The sequence below is a fragment of the Salvelinus alpinus genome, chromosome 12, assembly GCF_045679555.1.
Source record: "Salvelinus alpinus chromosome 12, SLU_Salpinus.1, whole genome shotgun sequence".
Lineage (NCBI taxonomy): Eukaryota > Metazoa > Chordata > Actinopteri > Salmoniformes > Salmonidae > Salvelinus > Salvelinus alpinus.
In genome coordinates this window covers 21,293,164-21,317,655 of record NC_092097.1, presented here as the reverse complement: position 1 = coordinate 21,317,655, position 24,492 = coordinate 21,293,164, and the positions used below count along the sequence as shown (strand labels likewise).

Genomic DNA, 24,492 nt, shown 5'->3' with positions numbered 1-24,492 from the left:
AAATGGGGTTTTGGTAAAAAGCTGAGGGAGGGCCCGGAGAAATGTAATCACTCTAAAATTCAGAGTTATGAATTTAATATTATATATCAACATTATAGCTTTAACCATGTTTTGAGGCTATACAGTGTTTGTTTACATTTACAATGTTTACAAACATTGGAGTAAAACAGCTAATATTTTGGGTTCTGAGCGGTATACTACAAAGCAGGATCAAGGAGTTAGCCAGCTAACTTGCCTAAATATTCGGATAAAACCTTTTATTTTTTAGAAAGATAAGCTTGAAATGGGCACGGTCTAATTTACTCAAAAACACATAACTAAGTTTAGCTTTCTTAATGAACCATAAAATCAATCGTTTTTTCTGTTTTTGTATTGGAGTTATCTGGCTAACTCATAGATCCTGCTTTGTAGTATACCCCTTTGATGGGGTTCGACAGTTGAACTAAGCTCACGAGGCTTTTATAAGTTATATTCTTCAAGAATCAATTGGCATAAATCATTAATTTATGTTGAAAAATGTATGTAGCACTTAAGAATTCTAGCTTTAATGTGATATGATTATATATTATATTTTAGAGAGACAAATAATCCTGATTCTCCATTCTCCTTTAATGTATGAATCTCTGTGAGGCCGGATAGTCATGAAAATCAGACTCCTGAAGCATGCAGCTAGCCCTTTCAGACTGAACTTTGGTGATGAACTGGACACAGTCCTTGCATGAGCTTCCTTTGAGCTCTCTCCGCAGCACAAGGCAGGTAAGCAGCCTAGCTCTTCTCCAGTCCCAGCATCAAGGCTGTCGGCTGCCATGACAACTGGAGCTCTGCCACCATGGTAACAGCAGAATGTGAAACCTCCTTTGAAATATGATGGAGCAGTATGCTGAATCGTAGGATGTACAGTTTTAGTCAGGGGTGATAAATTACATTAAAAAGTCACAATTCTAGAGCAAAAAGAGAACTGGAATATTTACTATGGCTGGACCAGTCCATTACAATACATGTTTTCAGTAAAACTTTATTTTTTTCAGTGCATAAACAGAACACCATGTCAAGGTCATTTTCTTTTAAACTACTTAGAATCTTATTTTTCTTACATAAAAAAATAATGGAGCAATTTATATATCTCTATTTTCTTCCCGAAAGAGCACTCAGCGAATATTTATAAAGGTGCTGTACAATATATAAACATTTACAACTACCGTACCCACATAATGTAGAAAGACAACAAGGATTCCTTTTTCTATTAAAGCAATGCAAGGCCACAATATGATACAGAGACAAGACATGAGACTGGGTATAAATGAATATGAGGGGGCATACAACGGTGCAGAATACGTAAGTACAACGAGTCATTAATGAACTATTTCTGGTTTGTAACATGTACTTGCTACTAGCAGCTTCAAGAAACACTGGAGGTTGAGCGTGGTCATTCATTCAACCAACAATCTATTGCACAGAAAACACCACTGGTTGGCTCATAATTTACACAGTATGTCCTATCAGCGGCCTAGACCTTCAGAGTCTGTGCTTACTGTATAGAAAACTCCACTCTATCATCACACACTGGACCAAATTCAGAGCACTGTTGATATCCAGTCAATTCTGGCTCTGTGAAATCTTAACTTTACCACACGTCATCATTTGCTACTTTAGTGCATTCCCTGAGCTCAGTTATAAACATGTCTTGATCCAAACCGCTGTAGCGCCTGGACGGACAACTTTTGACAACTTATGTCCACTCCGTTGTCCGACAATGTTTGACCCCCATACAAAAACAATATACTCAATCAGTTTTTGACAGATATTACATTTCTGTCTGAATGCAGCCATACCTAGCCTACTCTGGTGTTTAACACAATCACACGCCAAAATTAATTGCAGAAAAACTATTTGAAATTATGATATTGGCCATCAACAGTAAAACTTAAGATATTTATCAAAATCGGTGCTATTGGCACTGTATTAAAATGGCAACAATGTTAGGCATCCTAAATGGTTATTTTCAAAGGAATCAAGGAATTCTCAGAAAATAAATAAAATTGGTCATATTGTAATCCTACAAGTAAAGGTGTAGTGCAATGGAATTCATATTGGTAAACACCTCAATGTTAGTTTCCGTAAAAAATTACGATGTTCACATATACAGTATTTCAACAATATAACACATTTGGAGCAATGGCAACTTCAGACACATATGGCAATCTGCATGTAGTAGCTACTGTACTGTATATATTTCATGAACGATGAAGACCCATGGCAGCTGCTATCAGTAAAATGCATTAGAAAGGATGGTGCAAGATGATTCAGGATGAACCTTTGTACTCTATATCAAAACATGGAATGGCTCAGTATGGCTACATACAGTATGTATATATATATAATTTCAATAAGTTACACATAGATTATCATAAACATGGTAAACAATATCATACACATGATGAACAATATCTCAAACCACAAGTTTCTGGTCTTTTGTAATGATATATTTTGTATTCAGGAATCATGTCTTAGAACAGTCTAGAATCCTTGGTAAAGCTAATAAAGTCTGAAATCTCTACATGGTGTTCAGGTCAGAACGGTATTTGCACATCAGGAGAAAGGCTCATCCTCAGTGGAGTGGAAAAGGCGTGCAATAAAACAAACATATGGACTGCATGCAGTTGAGCAAATCCCCTGGAAAAAGAGTGCAATGTCAAATGACCAGTCCCAAGGCCCTTGCTGTAGATATCCAACATGAAAATACAACTCTTACTGACAGCCACCCTTTGAGTGGATTGGAGACCTTTCACCTTGGATGCATATGGGATACTAATTGCATTGTGATGGGTGAGGCATGGTTATTATTCATTCAACAAGACGTCCCAGAATTGGCACATGATCACATTTTTGAAGTGTCACTGACAGGCAGGGCCCTGAACATGCCAAACATGCATACAGCCCAGATCAGAGATGTCTGAAGCAGCACACAAGGCAGGAAGAGAGGAAGTGAGCTGACAGCGTTGGCGACACATGCCATTCACAATGTCAAAGGCCAATAGAGGTTAAAAAATACCTCTTAAGGGATACAGCTGGACATGACACATGGCCAATAATGTTGTGATTCCTCGTCCATCCCTCATCTGAGAAAAAAACTGACCAACAATATACAGCATGTTGTAGTACAGCTCAAGTCTGTGTGATTATGTGTCAGCACAGTGTTATCCATAATGTATCAGCAAGTGAGGTCACGCAGCACCTCAGCCTGGGAGAGGATTCTGGCTGAGCTGGGCACTTTCCAGGGTCCAGGGCTAATATGACCCTTTTGGCTCTGAGCATCCTCCTTAAAGTCATTTGAGGAGGACCCTGTGTCTTTTCTGATCCTCTCCTCTGTTGGTGATAACCCAGAGTATTTTCTACTGCTTTCCTCTGTTGTATAGGCTCCAGAATCTGTTATAGTCTTTTCCTCTTTTGAGGAAGCCCCTGTGTCTTTTTTCCTTTTCTCCTCTTTGCGTTTTTCCTTTTCCCCGTCTCTCAGAATATCTCTCCTTGCCCCTGTCTCTAGAGGAGTTGGCCTGTGATGTCCTGACTCTGTCCCAACCCTCTTTGGAATACTGGCCTGCTCATGGGCAGCCTTGGTAGTTCCCCCTCCCCCCTCTCTCTCCTGTATGCTTTTCCTGCTCTTTGAATCCCCCCTTTTGCAGTTTTTGTTTTTCTCAAAGGACTCCTTGCTGGAAAGGTCCTTTGATGTGCTCTGCTGTACCTGCTGTTTCTTTATGTGTGGCTGGCTCAAGACTTCGTGTCCTTCTCGAGGGAACTTTCTGGGGCTGGGTGACCGACTTCCTCTCTGAGCGTAAGCCTTCCTGTCCTTGCTTGTCACTGCTTCCCGGGTCTTCCTCTCAGCCTTTTTGGGGCTGTGTGAACGCTCTTTGAATATTTCACCTGTTTTTTTGGGGCTGCTGGACTCCTTGGAGCCTTTAGACCTGGTATGACCTGGTTTGACCTTATAGAGGTTGATCTGCTCAGGCGTGATGGGAGAGAGCCTGTCTGCCTGCCTGTCTGCCCGCTCCCCATTCCACTTCACTGAGCCAGTGCCCCTGCTGGTCTGGGGGTGGGGTGTTAGGGGAGACAGGAAGTTCCAGTCGGGGGTCTCACTGATGAAAGGGTAGGAACCTGAGACGGAGCTGCAGGTGGAGAACGGAGAAGAGAGGAGTGACGTTTCGGAGACAAGCGCCTCTCTAGGAAAACGTGTGGGTGAAGTGACGGTTGGATCCAACTTACCTAGAAGTAAAATATGTTATTACACAGATGTAATATATATATAGAGAGGCTCACAGATCATCATGATAGTAACAAGTAACGTACAAGAGCAGAATTTGGATTTTCTAGTCTAGACAGATGAAAGGAGGAAGCAAGAAGGAAATGAGAATGGAATTACCAAGGTAAAAGAGAACAGGCCAGTAAAAGCAATGAAGTGGTTAGTGGTGGTGCTCGTTTGAGTAGTAGCACATAGTAGAGGGGACGTTATCACCTGCAGCAGGGGGAAGAGAGGAAGTGCCAAGAGTAAGCAGTTATACAGTAGACAGCAGAGGACTCCATTCATGAAATAAGCATCCCCAATACAGGCACTCAATTTGGATAACATTTCACATTAACAGAGCATTTTGCTTTTTTACAACCAAATCTCGCTTTTTTTTTTGAAGTAAATGGAATGCTATAGGAGGGTCCAATTTCTTTAATGTGATTTCACTAGATTTTTAGAAAGTTACCCAAACCAGTGATTCACTTCCTCATCCTGGTTGTACAGTACAGGGACTCCGAAAAAACATGAACAAAGGCTAAAAAACACTTAAATATGTCCGTTCAGAAATTGAAAAGCTCTCAGTGGAGTGATGCAGGTCTTTAGAACATGAATTTGTGTCATTCCGAACTTTATCTGGATCGTTATATTCCATTTCGTGGCAACTCGAGCGTACTTCTCTGTCCATTCTCGCAGCAGGCTACACGGAGAATGGAACAGCTGGATAGGGGAAACAGCTCGAGTCGGACAAAATGGAATATAAAGTTCAGGAAAAAGTTCGGAATGACACAATTTCATGTGTACAACATCTAAAGACCTACTATTTCTTATTGTTGCAAGTAAGAATTTATTTGGACGATGTATGCCATGCGTATCCCTTACATACGACTAATACAACTTTAAACTTGAGAAATAAAAATGTCTTTGTAAAAAAGCAAACTTCACCTTTAAAGGTCCAATGCAGCGTTTAAAAAAATTATTATTATTATGTCAATATGAAATAATTTCTGGGTAACAATGAAGTACCTTACCGTGATTGTTTTAAATTAAAATGGTCAAAAAAGAACAAAAATAGCTTCTTGGCCATTTCTCAATTTCTCAATAAATAATTTTGCTAGGACTGTCTGGCAGTGGTCTGAGTGGGGGGGGGGTGGGGGTAACTGAAAACTATTATTATTGGTCTATTAACTAATTTACCAAATGGGTAATGTCACAAGGCAGGCTAAAACTCCATCCCACCAAAACAGGCTGAAATTTCAGCCCTTACACTTATCAATTTCACAGTATTATTCCAACCTCATAGTGTGGAAATATGTATAAAATGCAGAAAAATCACATTTTTGACTGCACTGGGCCTTTATGATAGGGCTAATTTAGATTTCCGCCTAAATATACATACCCAAACTTAATTATTTTTCATGAGATGGCCATAAATTATAACTGGTCATGTTGCATAGTTTTAGAAAAGTCTAGAACTCACCTTTCTGTAAAAAATAGTTATAAATTGCTGAGATGTACTCACTTTTAAGGACATAAGCTCAAATACATAGTACAAATATCATGAAAATTTGAAAAATCCTTAGATTTTACATTTCTTATAACTGTAAAATAAATATGATCATACTTAGTGACAGCACAATATTGTCGAAAGATACGTTTCTCCTACACGTCCACTGAGTGTCGCAGAGACACCATTAAAATGTGTGCAGACTCGTTACAACTTCAACTTTAAGCATGAAGTGTTTTGTCTGTCTGTGACAAAGAGAAAGTGGTATTGTTTTAATTCTATGAAATGTTTTAGTATTTTTTTTCCATGTTGAGAGCTCTGCATATCACAGTGAGATGAAACCACAATTGCTGGATCCGCTAGACTGTCACCATTCATATGCCCCCAGACTGGGCTCACTTGCTCAGAGGAAGTGTAAATCGATTATTTGTCTGGATATGCCAGAAAATGTGACACGTCAGTCCCTATGCAAATGGGGGGTGTGAAACCTGACACTTCAAGTCAGCTCCGTTGAGAGAGTGGAAGAGGAGAGCAGACAGATGGGGCTTTCTGGCACTAAAAGGCATGGGACCCTACTTTGTTTGTTCACAGAGCACTTTGTACACCAAAATATCAGTCGGAACCAGTCCAGTACCGCTCAAAGTATGTCCCCCATATGGGGGACTTAACAGCTAAGAGGTTACATGAATTAACATTAATTAACAAAGTAGTTAACAGGGATAGCTAAATCCTTAAGTAATGTGTGTACAAAGCATTGCTGCATCATCTCATGTTAATTAGCACACCCTTGTTAAATGCTACCAACATGTTATAACATGCATCAACAAACATGTTCAAACATTCTACATCTCATACCACAAAAAGTTATATCTTATCTTGTAGATCTAGACTTCTGTGTACTTACTGTTGTCTTGTACCAGACCCTGCCCTGGCCTTAACAGGAGCTGCACTTTGCTGCCCCCAGCCTGGATCAGCTCGATGGCGCGGGTATGGGTGATGCCCTGGGTCGGCTCTCCATTGATCTCCACTATCTGATCTCCCACCTGCACATACATTTACATTGTAGTCATTATGCAGACCCTCTTATCCAGTGCGACTTGCAGGAGCATTCGGGTTATCGAGCATATCGATAGATTTTTCACCTAGCCGGCTCGGGGATTCCAACCAGCGACCTTTCGAATACTTACTGACCCAACACTCTTAACCGCTAGGCTACCTGCCGCCCTACATACATACACAAACATTACATTTCGATAAACATACACAAACAAAACACATTTAGATGATCAAATCCCCAAAGGCAACAAGCCATGTTATTATTCAAGACATGTTATTACACATGTAATTAGTCTGTTGTAAGACATAATGATATTGGATAACGCAAACAGTAACGTGTGTGGATATTTCCTATGGCACCGGGGGTCAGACTTACGTGGATTCTCCTGTCCAGCAAAGCAGGCCCCTCCTCAGCCAGTCTCAGGATGTACAGGCCCATGTTGTACTCAGTCCCTCCCCTCAGACTGAAGCCAAAACCCCGGGACCCCCGGTCCAGCTCCACCGTGATGCAGCCCTGCATGGCGCATGCGTACAAACACACATACACATAACCACACACACACATAGACACACACACAGACACACACACACAACTTGATGTTTTTTCTGAGTCGTGTCAATTTAATTCATGTAAAATCCCTAAACACTGTACACAAACAATGACAGAAATAACGAAATGAGCCTTGCCTGTTTGGGGCCTGTAACACACATTGTTCCCTGTTCGCTCAGAGGCAGAGTTTTGTAGTCGGCCCAGGTGACTCCCTCCCTTTTCTCCTCCAGATCTAGGTTATAACTAGAACAGACAACAGCATTCAGTCACACTACTATATGTATATCTTCAATAATGCACAGCAGTGTCTCTGCTGGGGGGCACAGAGAACAAAGCAATTTTAATTAATCATTCAGACTTAAGTCTCTGGGTTGTTCTGCTAAATGCTGAAGCAGGGTTTTATTCAATGTTTTGGTGTACTAATGAGTAAGATCAGGGCCTTACCGCTCTTCCTGCATGGCTGACCTCTGACCCATAGCTCTGTGCTGAAGGGCAGGGCTCTGCTTGGCTGAGCTGGCTCCAGAGGGAGGACCCTTGTATTCTAGAATGCACAAATACAAGTCACACCCTTATGAGGACACAAACACAAACCAACCATCCTAAACAGTAGTAGGTATATGACTGGGAATACCAGGGAGACCAACATAGTCCCATCTCATGGGTGATACTACTGGTGACGCTTACCATCCTCAGGGACCACGGTGAGGGTGACAGCATTGCCAGCATCCTTGATTAGCTGAACAATGTCATTGTGAGACAGCCCCACGATGGACCGCCCGTTGACCGCTGAGATGCGGTCGCCCACGTTCAGCAGGCCACAGCGGTCAGTAGGGCTGCCTTCGATGATGCGTCCGATCTTATGAGGAATCACTGCAAAGAGAGAGATGTCTGATGATAACACACCCATCCCACCCGATGGATTCAGTCAGAAATATACAATAGGTCTGTGAGGGACTCAATTACTCATTAGTAAAGGAGTAATACTCTTTTCCTTTAAACTCTGTTCCCATACTTTGGGTGATATGATGCTATATTATTTGTAATGGCTTGGTCTGGCTTGAACTGTAGGAGACTGGTGTGTGTTTGGTTGTGTCTGGGATGAGCAGTGGGGTGCTAGGCATCAAATCCATTCTCACCTCCTAGTGGGGGCTTGCTCTTAGAGGTGAGGATGACGAAGCCGAAGCCCTCACTGTCCTTGCGGTGGAGGGTGATGTCGAAGGACTCGTGGTCCAGCACGCTGGTCATCTGGATACGAGGGAGTCTGGGGGAGCCGTTCACCAACACTGGAGCCATGTGGAGCCCTGCCTCCTCCTCAGTCATATCTGAAAAACACAGGGAGAATATAGACTGAAGAGTAGTATCAAACGTGTGTGTGTGTTTTAGTGACCAAGGCGTAGAGGTTCCAGGCAGTCAGTGAGTGCTCACCTCTGTAGATGACTTTCCTACGCACAGTCAACATGACCTGACCGTTGCGGGCAGCGTTGGTCATCAGGTCCAGAACCTGCTTGTGGGAACGGCCCTTGACCATGATTCCATCAATGCCTATGAGCTCATCACCAGCCCTCAGACGCCCATCCTTCTCAGCTGCACCAAGGGGCACGATGGCACCAATATACACCTGTCAAAGAGAGAGTCATACTCTGAGTCAGAAACACTCAAGAAACATTGTCTATAGTGTTAAAAAAGTACAAAGATAATCTAACAGGGAGGAAGTTCATACTTCGGTACTCACTGGCTGCTCTGGACCTTCTCCTCCCAGAACACGGAAGCCAAAGCCAGTCTCCTGGTCCCTCTTGATGAACACATCCAAGTCCTTGGTGTGAGGCTCTGTGGACAGTTTACAGGGGTTAGATAGGGTATCAGAGAGGTGAACACCATTCAATCATCCAGTCAGCAGGGTGAACTCACAGGCTTATCTTATAGCTCACATTGATACTGGATCCACAAATGTAGGGTGACCATTAATAGACGGTCATGAACATACAAATGAAACACTGGCATCCATTTACTACTACAAAGCTATGGATGGAATATAACTGAGCATAAGGTTACTAGACCTCCTCTACAACCAGACTCTGTCGGTGGATGTGCACTCACGCTTGCTCTCCAGCAGGGCCTTGGACTTGAGGTACATCTCTGTGGCGTCCCGTTTGGGGGAGTCGTTGCGCAGGGTTGAGGTGCTGGAATGGTATGGGAGGGCCTGGGAGACAGAGTCTGTGACACAGTCCAGAGTCTCTGTGCTAGCTGTCATCTCCTGCCTCTGACGGTCACAGAGCCACAGACACAGACACAGCACAGTTAGATCACATTAAAGACCACACAGTCTATATATACTTCATTACCCAGACACATAGCACAGGATGTAATGGTGATTGAATATTAAAAGAGTGAAAGGTCATTCCACTGCTGGCTCACACATTACCTTCACATTACCCCCGCTAGCTTGATGGTAAACCAATGGCCAATGGGATTTGAATGTAATTTAACATCCACAGGAGTAAGAAGATTTCCCTATGGCACTGACAGGCTTATTCTGTGGAAAAGGCCAGCTTCATCTAAAGCTGTCATACGAATATACAATCTTATCTAAAGAGGCTTCTATGCTTCATTACCATTGAAATCCCCAGACAAAAGGCTGAGAAAATGAATGCTGAATGGAAGTAATTAAGACCGTTTTGAAAGCAAACAAAAGGAGGCCGCGTGAAACATAATCAATATTCAAATTTATACCGGTAGTTATCATTTAATGTGATGCAACGGGGCTTGCTGGTTAGCTAAAGGACAAAAGGCTTTAATATGAAAATGAGGGATAAGTGCCAAGGTACAAAATAGTAAAACACAGAGTATTATAGAACATTGTCTGCTTTTACTCACAGGTTTCAGGCTCTTCACAGGAGATGTCTGACCTGTGAGAAACACCAGCATGAGTCATGAGAATGTTTAGAAAACCTTGCACCAATGAGACATCAGCCAGTAGGTGGCACTGCCTCCCTAACAGAGAACGAGAATGGTGAAGGAATAACTGTGTTTAAATAGTCTAGACTCAGGAGGTATAAAACAGTGCTGTTGCATACTCCATCAAGGAGCATGACATTACTGTGTTATTAAAGATAAATAGGAGATATGTTCATGTGAGAGAGAGGGGACCTAAATGAAGGAGGACTAGTATAGCATAGAGAGTTAGCGAGAGAGAGAGAGAGAGAGAGAGAGAGAAAGAGAGAGAGAGAGAGAGAGAAAGTCATGCATGAAATGCAATGACCAATAATGCTTTCTACTGTCAACTGTACAGTACACCCACACGTTTCATCTCTCGTGCTCAGATTGTACCCACACTTAATGTGGCTCCAGCATTAAATGGATTCACCAGCATGCACTTCTCTGGAAGCCTACAGAGGATGACTGTTCATCTGCTAAGCGTAAAAGGGTTAATGGACCCTGGTGTAACCGGGAGATCCAGCTCTATTGCGAGAATCAAGGACATGACGTACATTAAATAAGATGATAAGATGAATGCAGTATGTTTTTTGTCTCTCCCTCTCTCTCCCTCTCTCTCTCTCTCTCTTTCTCTCTCTCAGGCCTTTGCCTCTCACCCAAGGGCCTATCTCTAATGAGGGTTAAATCTGACATTAGCTCCTCCGCTGGACTGCCTGAATAAGGTGGAGGCTGCTCCAACTGCAGGGTCATGCTCTTTGTGTGTGGGGTGGGAGGGATAGGGTTGAGGGGGTGGAGGGTGGGAGTGTAAGTGTAGAGAGGAAGAGAGAGGAAGGGAGGAGGACCGTGAGGAGGAGACCCCTGGGGCCTCCCACTCCCAGTGCCATACAGCGATTAGCTCTGGCTCTTTAAGGGCCACGGATATAGAAGCATGCAGAAATCCTCTGCGCCTCTGATGATGATCAAAGACAATCCGGTTCATCGACTTGTGTACGATTTTCCCAGGATGGCGGGAGATGGATGTGGGAGACGTTTGAAGGGTGCTTTCCCCTCCCTCACTCCCCAGGAGCAGAGCAGGCAGAGCAGAGCCCCTTGCTTATGTAACTTCTCTTCCTAGGCCTGCAACAGACTGCAGTAGGAACGCCTGACGGAGAGAGAGTCTCAGCAGAACTGCGAAACAGCCTGAAGAGATACAGCATATCCTGTACAGGGAGATGTGGTAGAGATCTGTGCATACAGAGAGGTGTTTAGAGGGATATGTGAAAGGTACACTATACAGTATATATAAAAGTATGTGGACTTTTGTATATGAAATGGGTTTTCATGGCCGAGCAGCAGCACTCAAGCCTGAGATCCCCATGCGCAATGCCAAGCGTCGGCTGGAGTTGTGTAAAGCTCGCCGTCATTGGATCTGGAGCAGTGGAAACTTGTTCTCTGGAGTGATGAATCACGCTTTACCATCTGGCTGTCCAACAGAAGAATCTGTGTTCGGCGGATTCCATGAGAACTCTACCTGCCCCAATGCATAGTGCCAACTGTAACGTTTGGTGGAGGAGGAATAATGGTCTGGGGCTGTTTTTCATGGTTTGGGCTAGACCCCTTAGTTCCAGTGAAGGGAAATCTTAATGCTACAGCATACAATGACATTCTAGACGATTTGGGGATGGCCATTTTCTGTTTCAGCATGACAATGCCCACTGTACACAAAGCGAGGTCCTTACAGAAATGGTTTGTCGAGATTGGTGTGGAAGAACTTGACTGGCCTACACAGAGCCCTGACCTCAACCCCATCGAACACCTTTGGGATGAATTGGAACACCTACTGCGAGCCAGGCCTAATCCTACAAAATCAGTGCCCAACCTCACTAATGCTCTAGTGGCTGAATGGAAGCAGGTCTCCGCAGCAATGTTCCAACATCTAGTTGAAAGCCTTCCCAGAAGAGTGAAGGCTGTTATAGCAGCAAAGGGGGACCAGCTCCATATTAATGCCCATGATTTTGAAATGAGATGTTCAACGAGCATCATGGTTGTAGGAGCTGTTGGTCATGTAGTGTACATGTGAAGGGTGGGTTGGTTTGCATAGGGGGTCTCTACAATTGTCATTACTATGAGATCGTATAAGCCAAAGAAGCAACAGTCTCTCGTGTTCACCTACAGCAGACACAGTTTGTGTGTGTGTGTGCGCGTGCGTGTGAGTGAGTGGTAGTTGACCCACTCTCTCACCTCCTGTCAGTATCAGCACATTGACCTCTCTCCCCAGGGATACTGTTGAGGTCACATTGACAGTGATATCACTATCACACTAATGCCATTGCAAAAGTAATGTCGCAGCAGTACAGTCACAGTGTTAGTGTTATGTAACACAAGGCAGCGTTAACAAGACTCACCTCCTCTGAGCACCAGGACGTTGACCTCACTCCCCACCTGCAGGTCTTTGAGGATGTCCACCACCTGGGCGTGGCTTAGTGTCTGGACGTTCTGACGGTTGATCTCCTTGATCACGTCTCCCTTCAGCAGGCCGCGGCACCACTGGGCGTCCAGGATCATCTTCACCTTCTGGCCCAGGGGGCAGTCTGCGATGGCAAACCCAAACCCGCCTGGGCCCTTCACCAGGTGCACACTCACAAGTTCGGGCTGCAACAGGCCTGTTCCCCCCTGCTCAGAACGCCTCCCGTTGGGCAGGGCAGCCACCACGGGCCGTCCGCTGGCGTCGGTGGTGACGTAGTGAAGCTCCTGGGAGGAGCCGTGCAGCACGTCATCCTTCACCAGCAGGGGCTGGCCATTGATGAGGGGCACGGCCGTCACCACCTCGCCCCCTTGCAGGGGCTGAGAAGGTAGGGGAGGTGTGTCCTCACTGTCTGGCTCCACGTCTGGGGGCAGCGGGTAGCCGCGGCACAACACCATGTCAACGTACTGACTCACTGGGATGGACTGGAACATCTGCACCACTTCAGGGTGGGTCTTCCCCAGCACACATGTCCCGTTGATCTCCACGATCACATCGCCTGGCGGGGGGAGACCAGAGAGGGAGAAGGAGAGGAGAGAGAGAAAACTAGCCTTAGTAAACAGTAAACATATACAGACTTACCCATGGGAGATGTAATGGTTGTTATGGCAATACAGTTGCTTGTTAGCTAGGTGACTCTCTTGTTTGTAACGGACTAAATTATTTTTCAGATGGATCATCATTATCAGAAAGTCCTCTATTCGACTTGACTGTCAAACAGGTGCCACCCCCTCTTCTCCACGTTCCTTCGTCCTCCCATCTCTCCCCCATCCCTTTCATCTCATGTCCTACTTACCTCACTTCTTCCTGCCACCTCCCTCCTTCCCTCCCTCCTCTGCGCCCTCTCTCCATTGTTCTAACAGACCCCAACTTGCAGTGCTTCCAGGCAGATCATTAGGAGAGAGATGGGTATGTTTCCTTTACATCTCACCCTGACGTCCAGCTCAGGGAACAGCAACCGTCGTCAAACAGGAAAGGCATGTTGGTCTCTCAGCTCACACAAGCAAAGCTGCTGAGGATGCAGAGCCCCAGATAGCCTCAAAGCTAAAGGAAGATCAGAGTGTGCAACAGAGATACAGGGCTACACACAGAATCCACCATAACCTGTCCTGCTCCAGAATGATCCCCTTGAAAATGAAACTGACAGAATTCTTGCTCTTTCTTTCTATTGCATCTCTTAGGGAAGTGTTAGGGTAAGTGCAGTCCCTCTATAGGGACCAACATGCCTTTCATTAGGTTCACTAGCTGTCTTTTGAGCTGGTGAAAGTGTGTGGCTCTCCACAGCTCAGCACAGCAGTGTATTACTCACCGGAGGCAATCTTTTTATCGATGGCGGCAGGGCCGTCGTTGAGGACATTCTTCACCTGCAGGAACTCATCATGGCGGTCGCCCCCGATGATGGTGAAGCCAAAGCCCTGGGAGCTCTTCCTCAGAGCAGTGTGGAACATCTCTCCCTGCAGCTGGGATGGGTCCGGGGTGAAGCCTGATGCAACCTGCTCACCTGGAACGTGAATGTGTACGAGTGGGAGAGTTAGAGCAAGTTGCATAGCTAAATAAGGTGTGACAAACAACAACATAGTAACAAAGTAACAACCTCAAGACAACGTTTCAAACGTTAACAAAAATAGCAACTCTCTCAAGTAAGGTACAATATTATTCACTACAGTATAGCTAAAAGCTCTTCGAACATCCTGAAATGCATTTTTGTCAGCAATTAACCACACTGCAACAAGAACTTCCCTGCCAGGTCAACACAGCAAGCTGCCCTAAACAATAGTTCCTTTGACTAAAACACTGCCCTGTATGATAACTAAAACATTAACAGACAAAATATTTAATGACACCTTTAGTAGCTTAGTAATTTGATGTGAATTGTGGAATTCATTAACATGCTGTTGATTCAAACAGTGACATAACACCTCAGAAATTGTTCAGTTAGGCATGAGGCCCTTTTTCATGTTCTCCCAAAAGAGCCAGTGAGTCAGAAAAAGAGGTTTGTCAGGGGAGCCTTGTATAACTTTAGTAAGGAACAACATAAGGTCATTGGCAGCGTAAATATCCCCTTGTACGACCGTGGACACACAGTCCAGTAAATAACAGGCTGTCAGGGTCATACGGCATTAAATGGGCCAGCTGAGCTTTTACCTCGCTGGCTTTACTGTCCTATCAGCACTTTATAGCAGAAGCATACCATCTTTTCTCCCCGCTTCACTGCCTCAGGTGGCATTTCGATACATTCCAGTCCTATATGATAGAGCAAAACAGCCCTGTGGTGACTGTATGGTACTGCATGGCCCATAGTGCAGCTCAGAGCTGAGGGGGGTTTAATACAATGTGGATGGACTCTAGCTGTCCTGTTCAATGGATCAAGAGAATCTTATTTACATAATCACATTCATAATCACATGATGAACGCTTTTCAAACTGTGACAGTGATAACCAATCTGTCATTTAACATGTGTGCGTGTGCGTGTTTGTGTGTGTGTGCATGCGTGCATGTGTGTGTATTAGACTCAAATCATTCTCAACAGCCATGATGTGTATAATGTTTGGTACAATTCACCACAGACAACAGTCAACATAACCACAGACAGTCTTGTTCATGTGATTAAAATGAAGCTGCTGGTAGAGGTTAAAAGGGTGGAGATGAATAATAGCTATATAAGGCTGTCAGTGTCAGTCTAGTTGAAATGCAGAGGGATTACTAGGGCTCTCTAGGCAGGCTGGAGTGGGGAGCCTTGTCAAAACACTGCTTAAAGAGCATCTCATAGGCCTTCGGTTCAAATAAACCAGCAACTAGGGCAGTGCCGATCATGGGATTTTGTATGACCGTAATTGGCCAGCCAAATGACAGCGTTACCGTAATAACTGTTCAAATAGCATCTTTTTTTTGCAAATTTTCTCATCTCTTCCGCTCCTGACTGCATGTGCTGGAATTCTATGTGTGCTGTTGCTGCCTAGGCAACAGAAGACTAGTTTGCTTGTTTCAGCAAGGAGCAAAAAAGTTTCATCATGTTATTAGGAGTCCCGTGTTACAGCCAAAACGGACTCAACTGCACATATGCCCAGCCGTCCCGTTTTCAGTCAGCGGTTCGTTCCACCCACACACACACACACACACACACACACACACACACACACACACACACACACACACACACACACACACACACACACACACACACACACACACACACACACACACACACACACACACACACACACACAGTTATGACGGTTATTTTATTTTCATGGCGGTTTTCATCCATAACCGTCGGTTACATGGTTATACAGTATGGTAATTGTGCCAGACCTACTAGTAACCATATCACCTAAACAGACAGGGCCTGGTCTGATACATAGCTTCAGTTTCAAGTTTTATTGTCACGTGCAAAAGTACAGTGAAATGCCTTTCTTGCAAACTCTAATCCCAAAAATACAGTAATAGACCAAGGTCAGTAGGTCCAGAAGGTGTAGTATTGCACTGTGGGAATCTGTAGTCCCACATGTTGTTGAAGATGACTGTTGGTAAGGGACCTTTAGGAATTTCTAAAAGGTCAATCCAAGTTGAGGTCTGATGGTCTCCACTCAGATCCTTGGTAAACACTGCAGACGGGCCTCTATGTTGCATTACTTGCTCTGGGAATCTCTGAGCTTGGAAAACTCCCGGTAGCCTGAGGTGCAACTGCCATTGTTTTGGTTACATCATAGTAACCTTCTGACAACCCACACCATGGTGCAATCACAGGGAAGATGGCTGCCTCAGTCCCTCCCCACCTGGCTAGAAATAGCAAGTTAACTAGTTGAGAGATGTCTTGTTATGCTTGGCACTTATTAAGATGTGCTGTTCCAACTGCTGTCACAGCCGCTCCCCTTCCCTCCTCCTCTCAACCAACCCATTTGTGAACTCCTCAGCAGCAGAACATGAATGTCAAGCTGTACTCCCTGCACTGTCATGTATTATACATCCATTGTAATGAAAGCATATTTAATTCATATGGTTTATTATGGCAGAAGAGTGGCTTGTCTTACATGCCAACTCTGGCATGAGTATAGAGAACTTGCCATCCCTTGGACAGAGTAGATCATACATGGCTACTTTTGAACGGCTATTCATGCATGATAACACTTGACACGATAACTCTCCTACAACCATGAGCGAGGTCATGGCTGCTACATTTTCCACCACTGCAAACCTATTCAACACAACACAGAATGACTGAGATGTAGGAGGTCAACATGCAATCATGGAAGCTCATTGTTGAGTTTAGATATATAACAGCCTTAAGAAAGATGTCCAGAGCTGAAGGAGTGAGGTGAAGACAAAGTGAGGTGGCTAGTGTTTACCTGGGGGAGGTGGTGCCCCCTGCTGGATAGAGGCAGTAGTCTCCTGGCTCAGCTTCCTCTTAGCCTCCAGGACTGGGTTCTCAAACTGGGTTCTCTGGTTGATGTGACTGAAACAGAAACAATCTATTATGTGATTAAAATTGTTGACACCAATTTACTGACACAGACAAGATCCCTTGAACCATCTGTGTGTAATTCTGCAGACCACCTGTGTGTGCTTCATAATGAAAGCACTGTTATGAATGGTTATAGCATGTCTTAGAATGTACTGGGGTGATAGAAGGCACTATACATTAATTCTCAATCCATTAACAATAGGTATTTTTACATAGCTTTCCCAGTGTTTCTTCTGTGAGCTGTTGATAGCAAGTCTATACAGATGCAAGGGGGTTAGTGTCCTCTTCATGTCTATGCCTAATGTTTGGACTGTTCAAATCAATCAAATCACATTGTATTGGTCACATACACATATTTAGCAGATGTTATTGCGGGTGTAGCGAAATGCTTGTGTTCCTAGCTCCAACAGTGCAGTAGTATCTAACAATTCACAACAATACACACATCTAGAAGTTAAAGAATGGAATTAAGAAATATAGAACTATTAGGATGAGCAATGTCGGAGTGGAATACAGTATATACATATGACATGAGTTAAACAGTATGTAAACATTATAAAGTGACTAGTGTTCCATTATTAAAGTGACCAGTGATTCCATGTTAGTTGAATAAAACTAGAGATGAACTCCTGACTACTTTTTCTTATCTTTAACAATGTAAACAGTCTGTCCCTCTGGCATAACAAAGCCATTGTTGTACACAGAGTTCATTTTGAACTGAAACACCGGCGGCAAAACGGCCCCGTCCATTTGCCTTTGAAACAAACAGTATGGGTTCCTCTCTCTCACACACAGCCTCTGCCTAGGAGGGACCCTTATGTAATACCAGTAATAAAACAAAGCAAGCGTTTAATTTCCTTGTCATCACAACAGCCACCTTTCCCTCTCCTTCCCTCCTTGATAACTCTCACAACCCTCCTCCTATACCTACTGCTGCTATAATGGCTGGGTTTCAGAGATGTCTTGCTGGGGCAGCCAGAACACCTTCTGTACATAGACACTCACACTCACAATCATTGCTGTGTTTTCACCTGGGTGAATGTGATGTTACCAACAGAGCTTCTGTTTACCACCCACTGAAAAACCAATACAAGAGTCTTGATCATGGAATAGTATTGTTCTCAAATTGATGGTTCCCGAGCAGTACACCACATGTCTAGTAACACATGGTATCCCTGCTATCTATATAGAATGTATACTGTACCTATAGTTAGCTTATGATCTATGGTATTGCTGGGGAATATATCAGATATTCATGTGGTGGCAGAGTGAACAGACTTACTCTACATAATATGTTCCATACTGTGGGTCCTCTATTTCCTCCCAGCCATACGGAAGCTCTGTGGATACAGGAAGAGATGCATTGTGTTCAACTACTATCACACAAAACATGCAAATGTACAGTACTGCAGGATAACAGGGCATAGTGATGAGAAGAGACCAGCAGACACGAGACACAATGCTTATGCACACATTACAGTTGGGCGATACTGGAGTTTCCAGGTATAAGACGGATAATAAGTTTGCTTTGTTTTCTTCCCACCAGGGAAGTTAAGCATGAGAAAATGGGCATGAAAAAAGCCCCCACTGACATTTTGCAGTTTTCGCAGGCAGCCTGGCTGGAATGGCTGCTGTACTGTACATCAAGCTCTGGTGAGCACATGAAGCCCACAAAAAAACACTCTTCACGCAAGAGAGAGCTTTGGAGTTGCTTTTCAGAGGCAGCACACCAACTAGCATTCTGCCTGCCTTTAAAGATCCATTAGAAACAACCGACCAGGGTCCTGTGTCTCCCTCGTACCCCCCACTCTCTCCCTACACTTAGCCCACATCACAGCCACACACCCTGGGAATGGATGGGCAAACAAGTTGGCACTCCTGGTACTCCTGGCATTCAAGTGACGCAAACAACCTTCGTTCCATGTTGAAGAAATACACATACAGTTCTTTCAGAAAGTATTCATACCCCTTGACCTATTCCACATGTTTTTGTGTTACAGCCTGAATATATTTTTTTCTCACCCATCTACACACAATACCCCATAATGACAAAGTGAAAACATGTTTTTAGAATTCTTTGCAAATGTATTGAAAATGAAATACAGAAATGTCAAATTTACATACAGTTTACATACACCTTAGCCAAATACATTTAAACTCAGATTTTCACTATTCCTGACATTTAATCCAAGTAAAAATTCCCTGTTTTAGGTCAGTTAGGATCACCACTTTATTTTAAGAATGTGAAATGTCAGAATAATAGCAGAGAGAATGATTTATTTCAGCTTTTATTTCTTTCATCACATTCCCAGTGGGTCAGAAGTTTACATACATTCAATTAGTATTTGGTAGCATTGCCTTTAAATTGTTTAACTTGGGTCAAACATTTCAGGTAGCCTTCCACAAGCTTCCCACAATAAGTTGGGTGAATTTTGGCCCATTCCTCCAGACAGAGCTGGTGTAACTGAGTCAGGTTAGTAGGCCTCCTTGCTCGCACACCAGTCCCTCCTGCAGCAAAGCACCCGCACAACATGATGCTACCACCCCCGTGCTTCACGGTTGGGATGGTGTTCTTCGTCTTGCAAGCATCCCCCTTTTTCCTCCAAACATAACGATGGTCATTATGGCCAAACGGTTCTATTTTTGTCTCATCAGACCAGAGGACATTTCTCCAAAAAGTACGATCTTTGCCGCCCCTATGAGGGGTGCGTCACTTGAGTGGGTTGAGTCACTGACCTGATCTTCCTGTCTGGGTTGGCGCCCCCCCTTGGGTTGTTCCGTGGCAGAGATCTTTGTGGGCTATACTCGGCCTTGTCTCAGGATGGTAAGTTGGTGGTTGAAGATATCCCTCTAGTGGTGTGGGGGCTGTGCTTTGGCAAAGTGGGTGGGGTTATATCCTTCCTGTTTTGCCCTGTCCGGGGGTATCATCGGATGGGGCCACAGTGTCTCCTGACCCCTCCTGTCTCAGCCTCCAGTATTTATGCTGCAGTAGTTTATGTGTCGGGGGGCTAGGGTCAGTTTGTTATATCTGGAGTACTTCTCCTGTCTTATCCGGTGTCCTGTGTGAATTTAAGTATGCTCTCTCTAATTCTCTCTTTCTCTCTTTCTTTCTCTCTCTTGGAGGACCTGAGCCCTAGGACCATGCCTCAGGACTACCTGGCATGATGACTCCTTGCTGTCCCCAGTCCACCTGGCCGTGCTGCTGCTCCAGTTTCAACTGTTCTGCCTGCGGCTATGGAACCCTGACCTGTTCACCGGACGTGCTACCTGTCCCAGACCTGCTGTTTTCAACTCTCTAGAGACCGCAGGAGCGGTAGAGATACTCTTAATGATCGGCTATGAAAAGCCAACTGACATTTACTCCTGAGGTGCTGACTTGCTGCACCCTCGACAACTACTGTGATTATTATTATTTGACCATGCTGGTTATTTATGAACATTTGAACATCTTTGCCATGTTCTGTCATAATCTCCACCCGGCACAACCAGAAGAGGACTGGCCACCCCTCATAGCCTGGTTCCTCTCTAGGTTTCTTCCTAGGTTTTGGCCTTTCTAGGGAGTTTTTCCTAGCCACCGTGCTTCTACACCTGCATTGCTTGCTGTTTGGGGTTTTAGGCTGGGTTTCTGTACAGCACTTTGAGATATCAGCTGATGTGAGAAGGGCTATATAAATAAATGTGATTTGATTTGTCCCCATGTGCAGTTGCAAACCGTAGTCTGTCTTTTTTAAGGCAGTTTTGGAGCAGTGGCTTCTTCCTTGCTGAGCGTCCTTTCAGGTTATGTCAATATAGGACTCGTTTTATTGTGGATATAGATACTTTTGTGCCTGTTTCCTCCAGCATCTTCACAAGGTCCTTTGCTGTTGTTCTGGGATTGATTTGCACTTTTCGCATCAAAGTGTGTTAATCTCTAGGAGACAGAACACATCTCCTTCCTGAGCGGTAAGATAGCTGCGTGGTCCCATGGTGTTTATACTTGCGTACTATTGTTTGTACAGATGAACGTGGTACCTTCAGGCGTTTGGAAATTACTCCCAAGGATGAACCAGACTTGTGGAGGTCTACAATTTTTTTCTGAGGTCTTGGCTGATTTCTTTTGATTTTCCCATGATGTCAAGCAAAGAGGCACTGAGTTTGAAGGTAGGCCTTGAAATACATCCACAGATACCCCTCCAATTGACTAAAATTATGTCAATTAGCCAGAAGCTCCAGAAGCTTCTAAAGCCATGACATCATTTTCTGGAATTTTCCAAGCTGTTTAAAGGCACAGTCAACTTAGTGTATGTAAACTTCTGACCCACTGGAATTGTGATACAGTGAATTATAAGTGAAATAATCTGACTGTTAACAATTGTTGGAAAAATGACTTGTGTCATGCACAAAGTAGATGTCCTAACCGACTTGCCAAAACTATAGTTTGTTAACAAGAAATGTATGGAGTTGTTGAAAAACAAGTTTTAATGACTCCAACCCAAGTGTATGTAAACTTCCGACTTCAACTGTAAGTATTCACACCTCTGATTCATTACTTTTTAGAAGCACCTTTGCATGCATAGTCTTTCTGGGTAAGTCTCTAAAAGCTTTCCACACCTGGATTGTGCAACAAAATTCTTCAAGCTCTGTCAAATTGGTTGTTGATCATTGCTAGACAACCATTTCAGGTCTTGCCATAGACTTTCTAGTAGATGATTAGTTTAGTGCCTTGTTGCAAACAAGATGCATGTTTTTATTCTGTACAGGCTTGTCTGTATAGAAATGCAGTCATTTATATTTGATGAGCTGTCCGTATGTGTGAAATAATGCACAGTATGCTGTAAGGCAGGGGCTGAGGGGCATAACCATGCGTAAAACTGCATGTGTGTACTAGTACAGTAGTAGAAGTAGCGGTAGTAGTAGTAGCAGTACAGTAGTAGTAGTAGTAGTAGTAGTAGTAGTAGTAGTAGTGGTAGCTGTAAGAGCTTTATGTACGTATGTACTGTATGGTCCACTAAGGTCCTGAAGCCTTACCTCCATCCTCACACTTCTCTGGGGGCTTGGCTTTCTTGGCCAGGCGGGGGTCCAGCCAGGTGGTGGTCTTGCTGTTGTGACTGAAGGGCAGATAAGAGAAACATTAAAAAACCTGAGCCAGCTACTGACACTGGTATTTGCATCAGTGGAAAGGTAGACAGTCATGTACCCACCAACATGGTATGCTTTCTTTGAAAGCTACACAAGTTACAAATAACTGCTTGACCAATTAATTCATCCTGCTTTGTATTCAAATGAGGGAAAAACTGAAACACAGTATTCATTATGACATGTGGCGACTTCAGACAAGATCAGCTGGAAGCCTGTTTTCAAACAACTCAAGGGCCTCTGGGAGAGCTATATTTACTGAATCATTCCTAAAACATAGTATTGATTGTTCAGGAAAACTTGAAACCACCAAGTAAATGAGCTTAGACTAGAAACACTTTTGCAACAATTATGTAGGCTAGGGCTGTCAGTTTTGGAGTAAACATTGAGTCAATATGAGTGGATTTTAAAGAGACCCACACCAGTCCAGGCCTTGGCTTGTTTAACTAATTAACTTAAATCCACAGTCTGTTCGACATGGCTTATGTAACACGTGTGCTATGTGCTTCACTAATCTAACCAACAATTGTATGATACTTTGCATGATGCTGATCAGATATAGCCATTTACTGCATAACCTGTAACGTAACATTCAACATTCAGTCCAGAGCAGAAGTAAGTGTCTCATGTCATTAAAAAAACATCATCTACATTTCTGACATGTATTTAATTATTTAGCATGAAACTCTATTAAGCAGAAACTCAGCATTTTTTGGGAGGAGCCTTGAACTCTCTGTATCTACAGTGTAGCAGAGTTTAAACAACCAGGACTCAGTCGACTCAAGGATGTCTCTTTGTCCTGTCCCTGAGTGGATATACGGGTGTTGTTGCAGTACTCACTCTATGAAGTAGACCATGCCCGTCTCAGTGTAGGCCATCTCCCAGTTGAGAGGCAGTGGTTCCAGGCTGTCGTCGCGGGGCAGAGAGCTCCACGTACGGAAGTCCATTGCACTGCTGGACTGGGTGTAGCTGGGCACCGCCTTCCTCCATGATGCCCCCTCTTTATGCTCTGAAAGAGAGAGAGTGAGAGAGAAACAGCAGAAGGTTAGTCCTGCATGGACACCTCAAGCCTCATCCTGTTCTCCCAGCTGCAGTGGGAGGAAGGAGGGTTTGATGTCGGTAAAGGATTTGCATGCAAGAGATTGTGTGTTCTGTTCACCAAGGCACTGTTTTGCATTTGCATGTACGTGTAAGCGTGTTTATGCATATGTGTGTACACCCCCTGGGTTTCAATGATATACTGTAGTAACTGAGGATTCACAGTAAAAAGGCCATTTTAGCTTGAGGCTATTTGGTACAATAATACTGTCTTTATAGTTATTTCTATACTTTTTATTTATTAATTTAATGAGAACTGCAATAAAAGCATCACAATCAACATGAGCATAGACACAACAAAGGCTCTCCAGGGTACAAAAAGCTGCCAAATGAAACCTATACCCAAGGGTCTTCTAATTGAGGGACTGTTTTTGTATAATGCTAACCTCTGCACAAGCATATGATACAATGAGGCTCAACACCAAACAGCTTCTTCCAGTGTATACCACAGAGCTAATACAGGCAGCCCATGAGCATGGCAAGTTTGTGCAGGTGCTTCTGTATTTGAGTAAATAGTTAACACACTACTACATCCATGGGACTTGCTGGTATTTCCAACAGATTGTTTATTTACTTGTTAGCTTGAAGGATGGGGAGGAACTGGCAAATGAGTCTGACCTCAACCGGTTATGCTAATCTGACTTCATCCACGCATGTACATGCGCACACACACAAACGCGCACACACACACACACACAGGATCTGCGGATGTTCTGACTGGCCTCATGTAAACACCATGCACCATAGCCAGCCTTGGGGCAGCGCCTTGAGGAGAGCTGAGGTCATCAGAGACAGTTCACAGAGGGGTGAGAGCCTGAGAGCCCACACCACACTGACTGCACTAGACACATACAGGAAGTCAGGCAGGGATCAGGGTTTGTCTTCAACACAGAGACCAGGGAAGTTCAGTCAGGAGTTTTGGGCATTGCACTCACTTTTTCCATAAACCTTCTGACCTGTTCATAATTGTTTCCATATATGGTTGGTTTG

The 24,492-nt window shown here is 44.0% G+C and overlaps 1 protein-coding gene across 4 annotated transcripts in view; it reads right to left on the bottom strand.

Annotated features, from left to right (window-relative positions):
• Window positions 1–953: 953 nt before the first annotated feature.
• The window catches only part of LOC139535666 (membrane-associated guanylate kinase, WW and PDZ domain-containing protein 3-like), a 147,129-nt gene continuing 123,590 nt past the window's right edge, over window positions 954–24,492 (bottom strand). Inside the window, exons 5-22 of one of the 4 annotated variants that reach the window (XM_071335331.1) lie at window positions 23,245–23,413; window positions 22,297–22,376; window positions 18,572–18,629; window positions 17,174–17,280; window positions 14,136–14,327; window positions 12,708–13,325; window positions 10,264–10,295; window positions 9,487–9,649; window positions 9,110–9,216; window positions 8,815–9,007; window positions 8,526–8,711; window positions 8,074–8,259; window positions 7,834–7,930; window positions 7,527–7,632; window positions 7,216–7,353; window positions 6,688–6,826; window positions 4,415–4,507; window positions 4,038–4,160 (exon numbers count right to left, since the gene is read on the bottom strand). In XM_071335331.1, the coding sequence (XP_071191432.1) occupies window positions 4,455–4,507; window positions 6,688–6,826; window positions 7,216–7,353; window positions 7,527–7,632; window positions 7,834–7,930; window positions 8,074–8,259; window positions 8,526–8,711; window positions 8,815–9,007; window positions 9,110–9,216; window positions 9,487–9,649; window positions 10,264–10,295; window positions 12,708–13,325; window positions 14,136–14,327; window positions 17,174–17,280; window positions 18,572–18,629; window positions 22,297–22,376; window positions 23,245–23,413 (2,624 nt within the window). In that variant the 3' untranslated portion in view covers window positions 4,038–4,160; window positions 4,415–4,454. Of the gene's footprint in view, window positions 4,258–4,414; window positions 4,508–6,687; window positions 6,827–7,215; window positions 7,354–7,526; window positions 7,633–7,833; window positions 7,931–8,073; window positions 8,260–8,525; window positions 8,712–8,814; window positions 9,008–9,109; window positions 9,217–9,486; window positions 9,650–10,263; window positions 10,296–12,707; window positions 13,326–14,135; window positions 14,328–17,173; window positions 17,281–18,571; window positions 18,630–22,296; window positions 22,377–23,244; window positions 23,414–24,492 lie in introns of all 4 variants that reach the window. The other 3 variants (XM_071335330.1, XM_071335328.1, XM_071335329.1) reach the window with 3 other exon arrangements.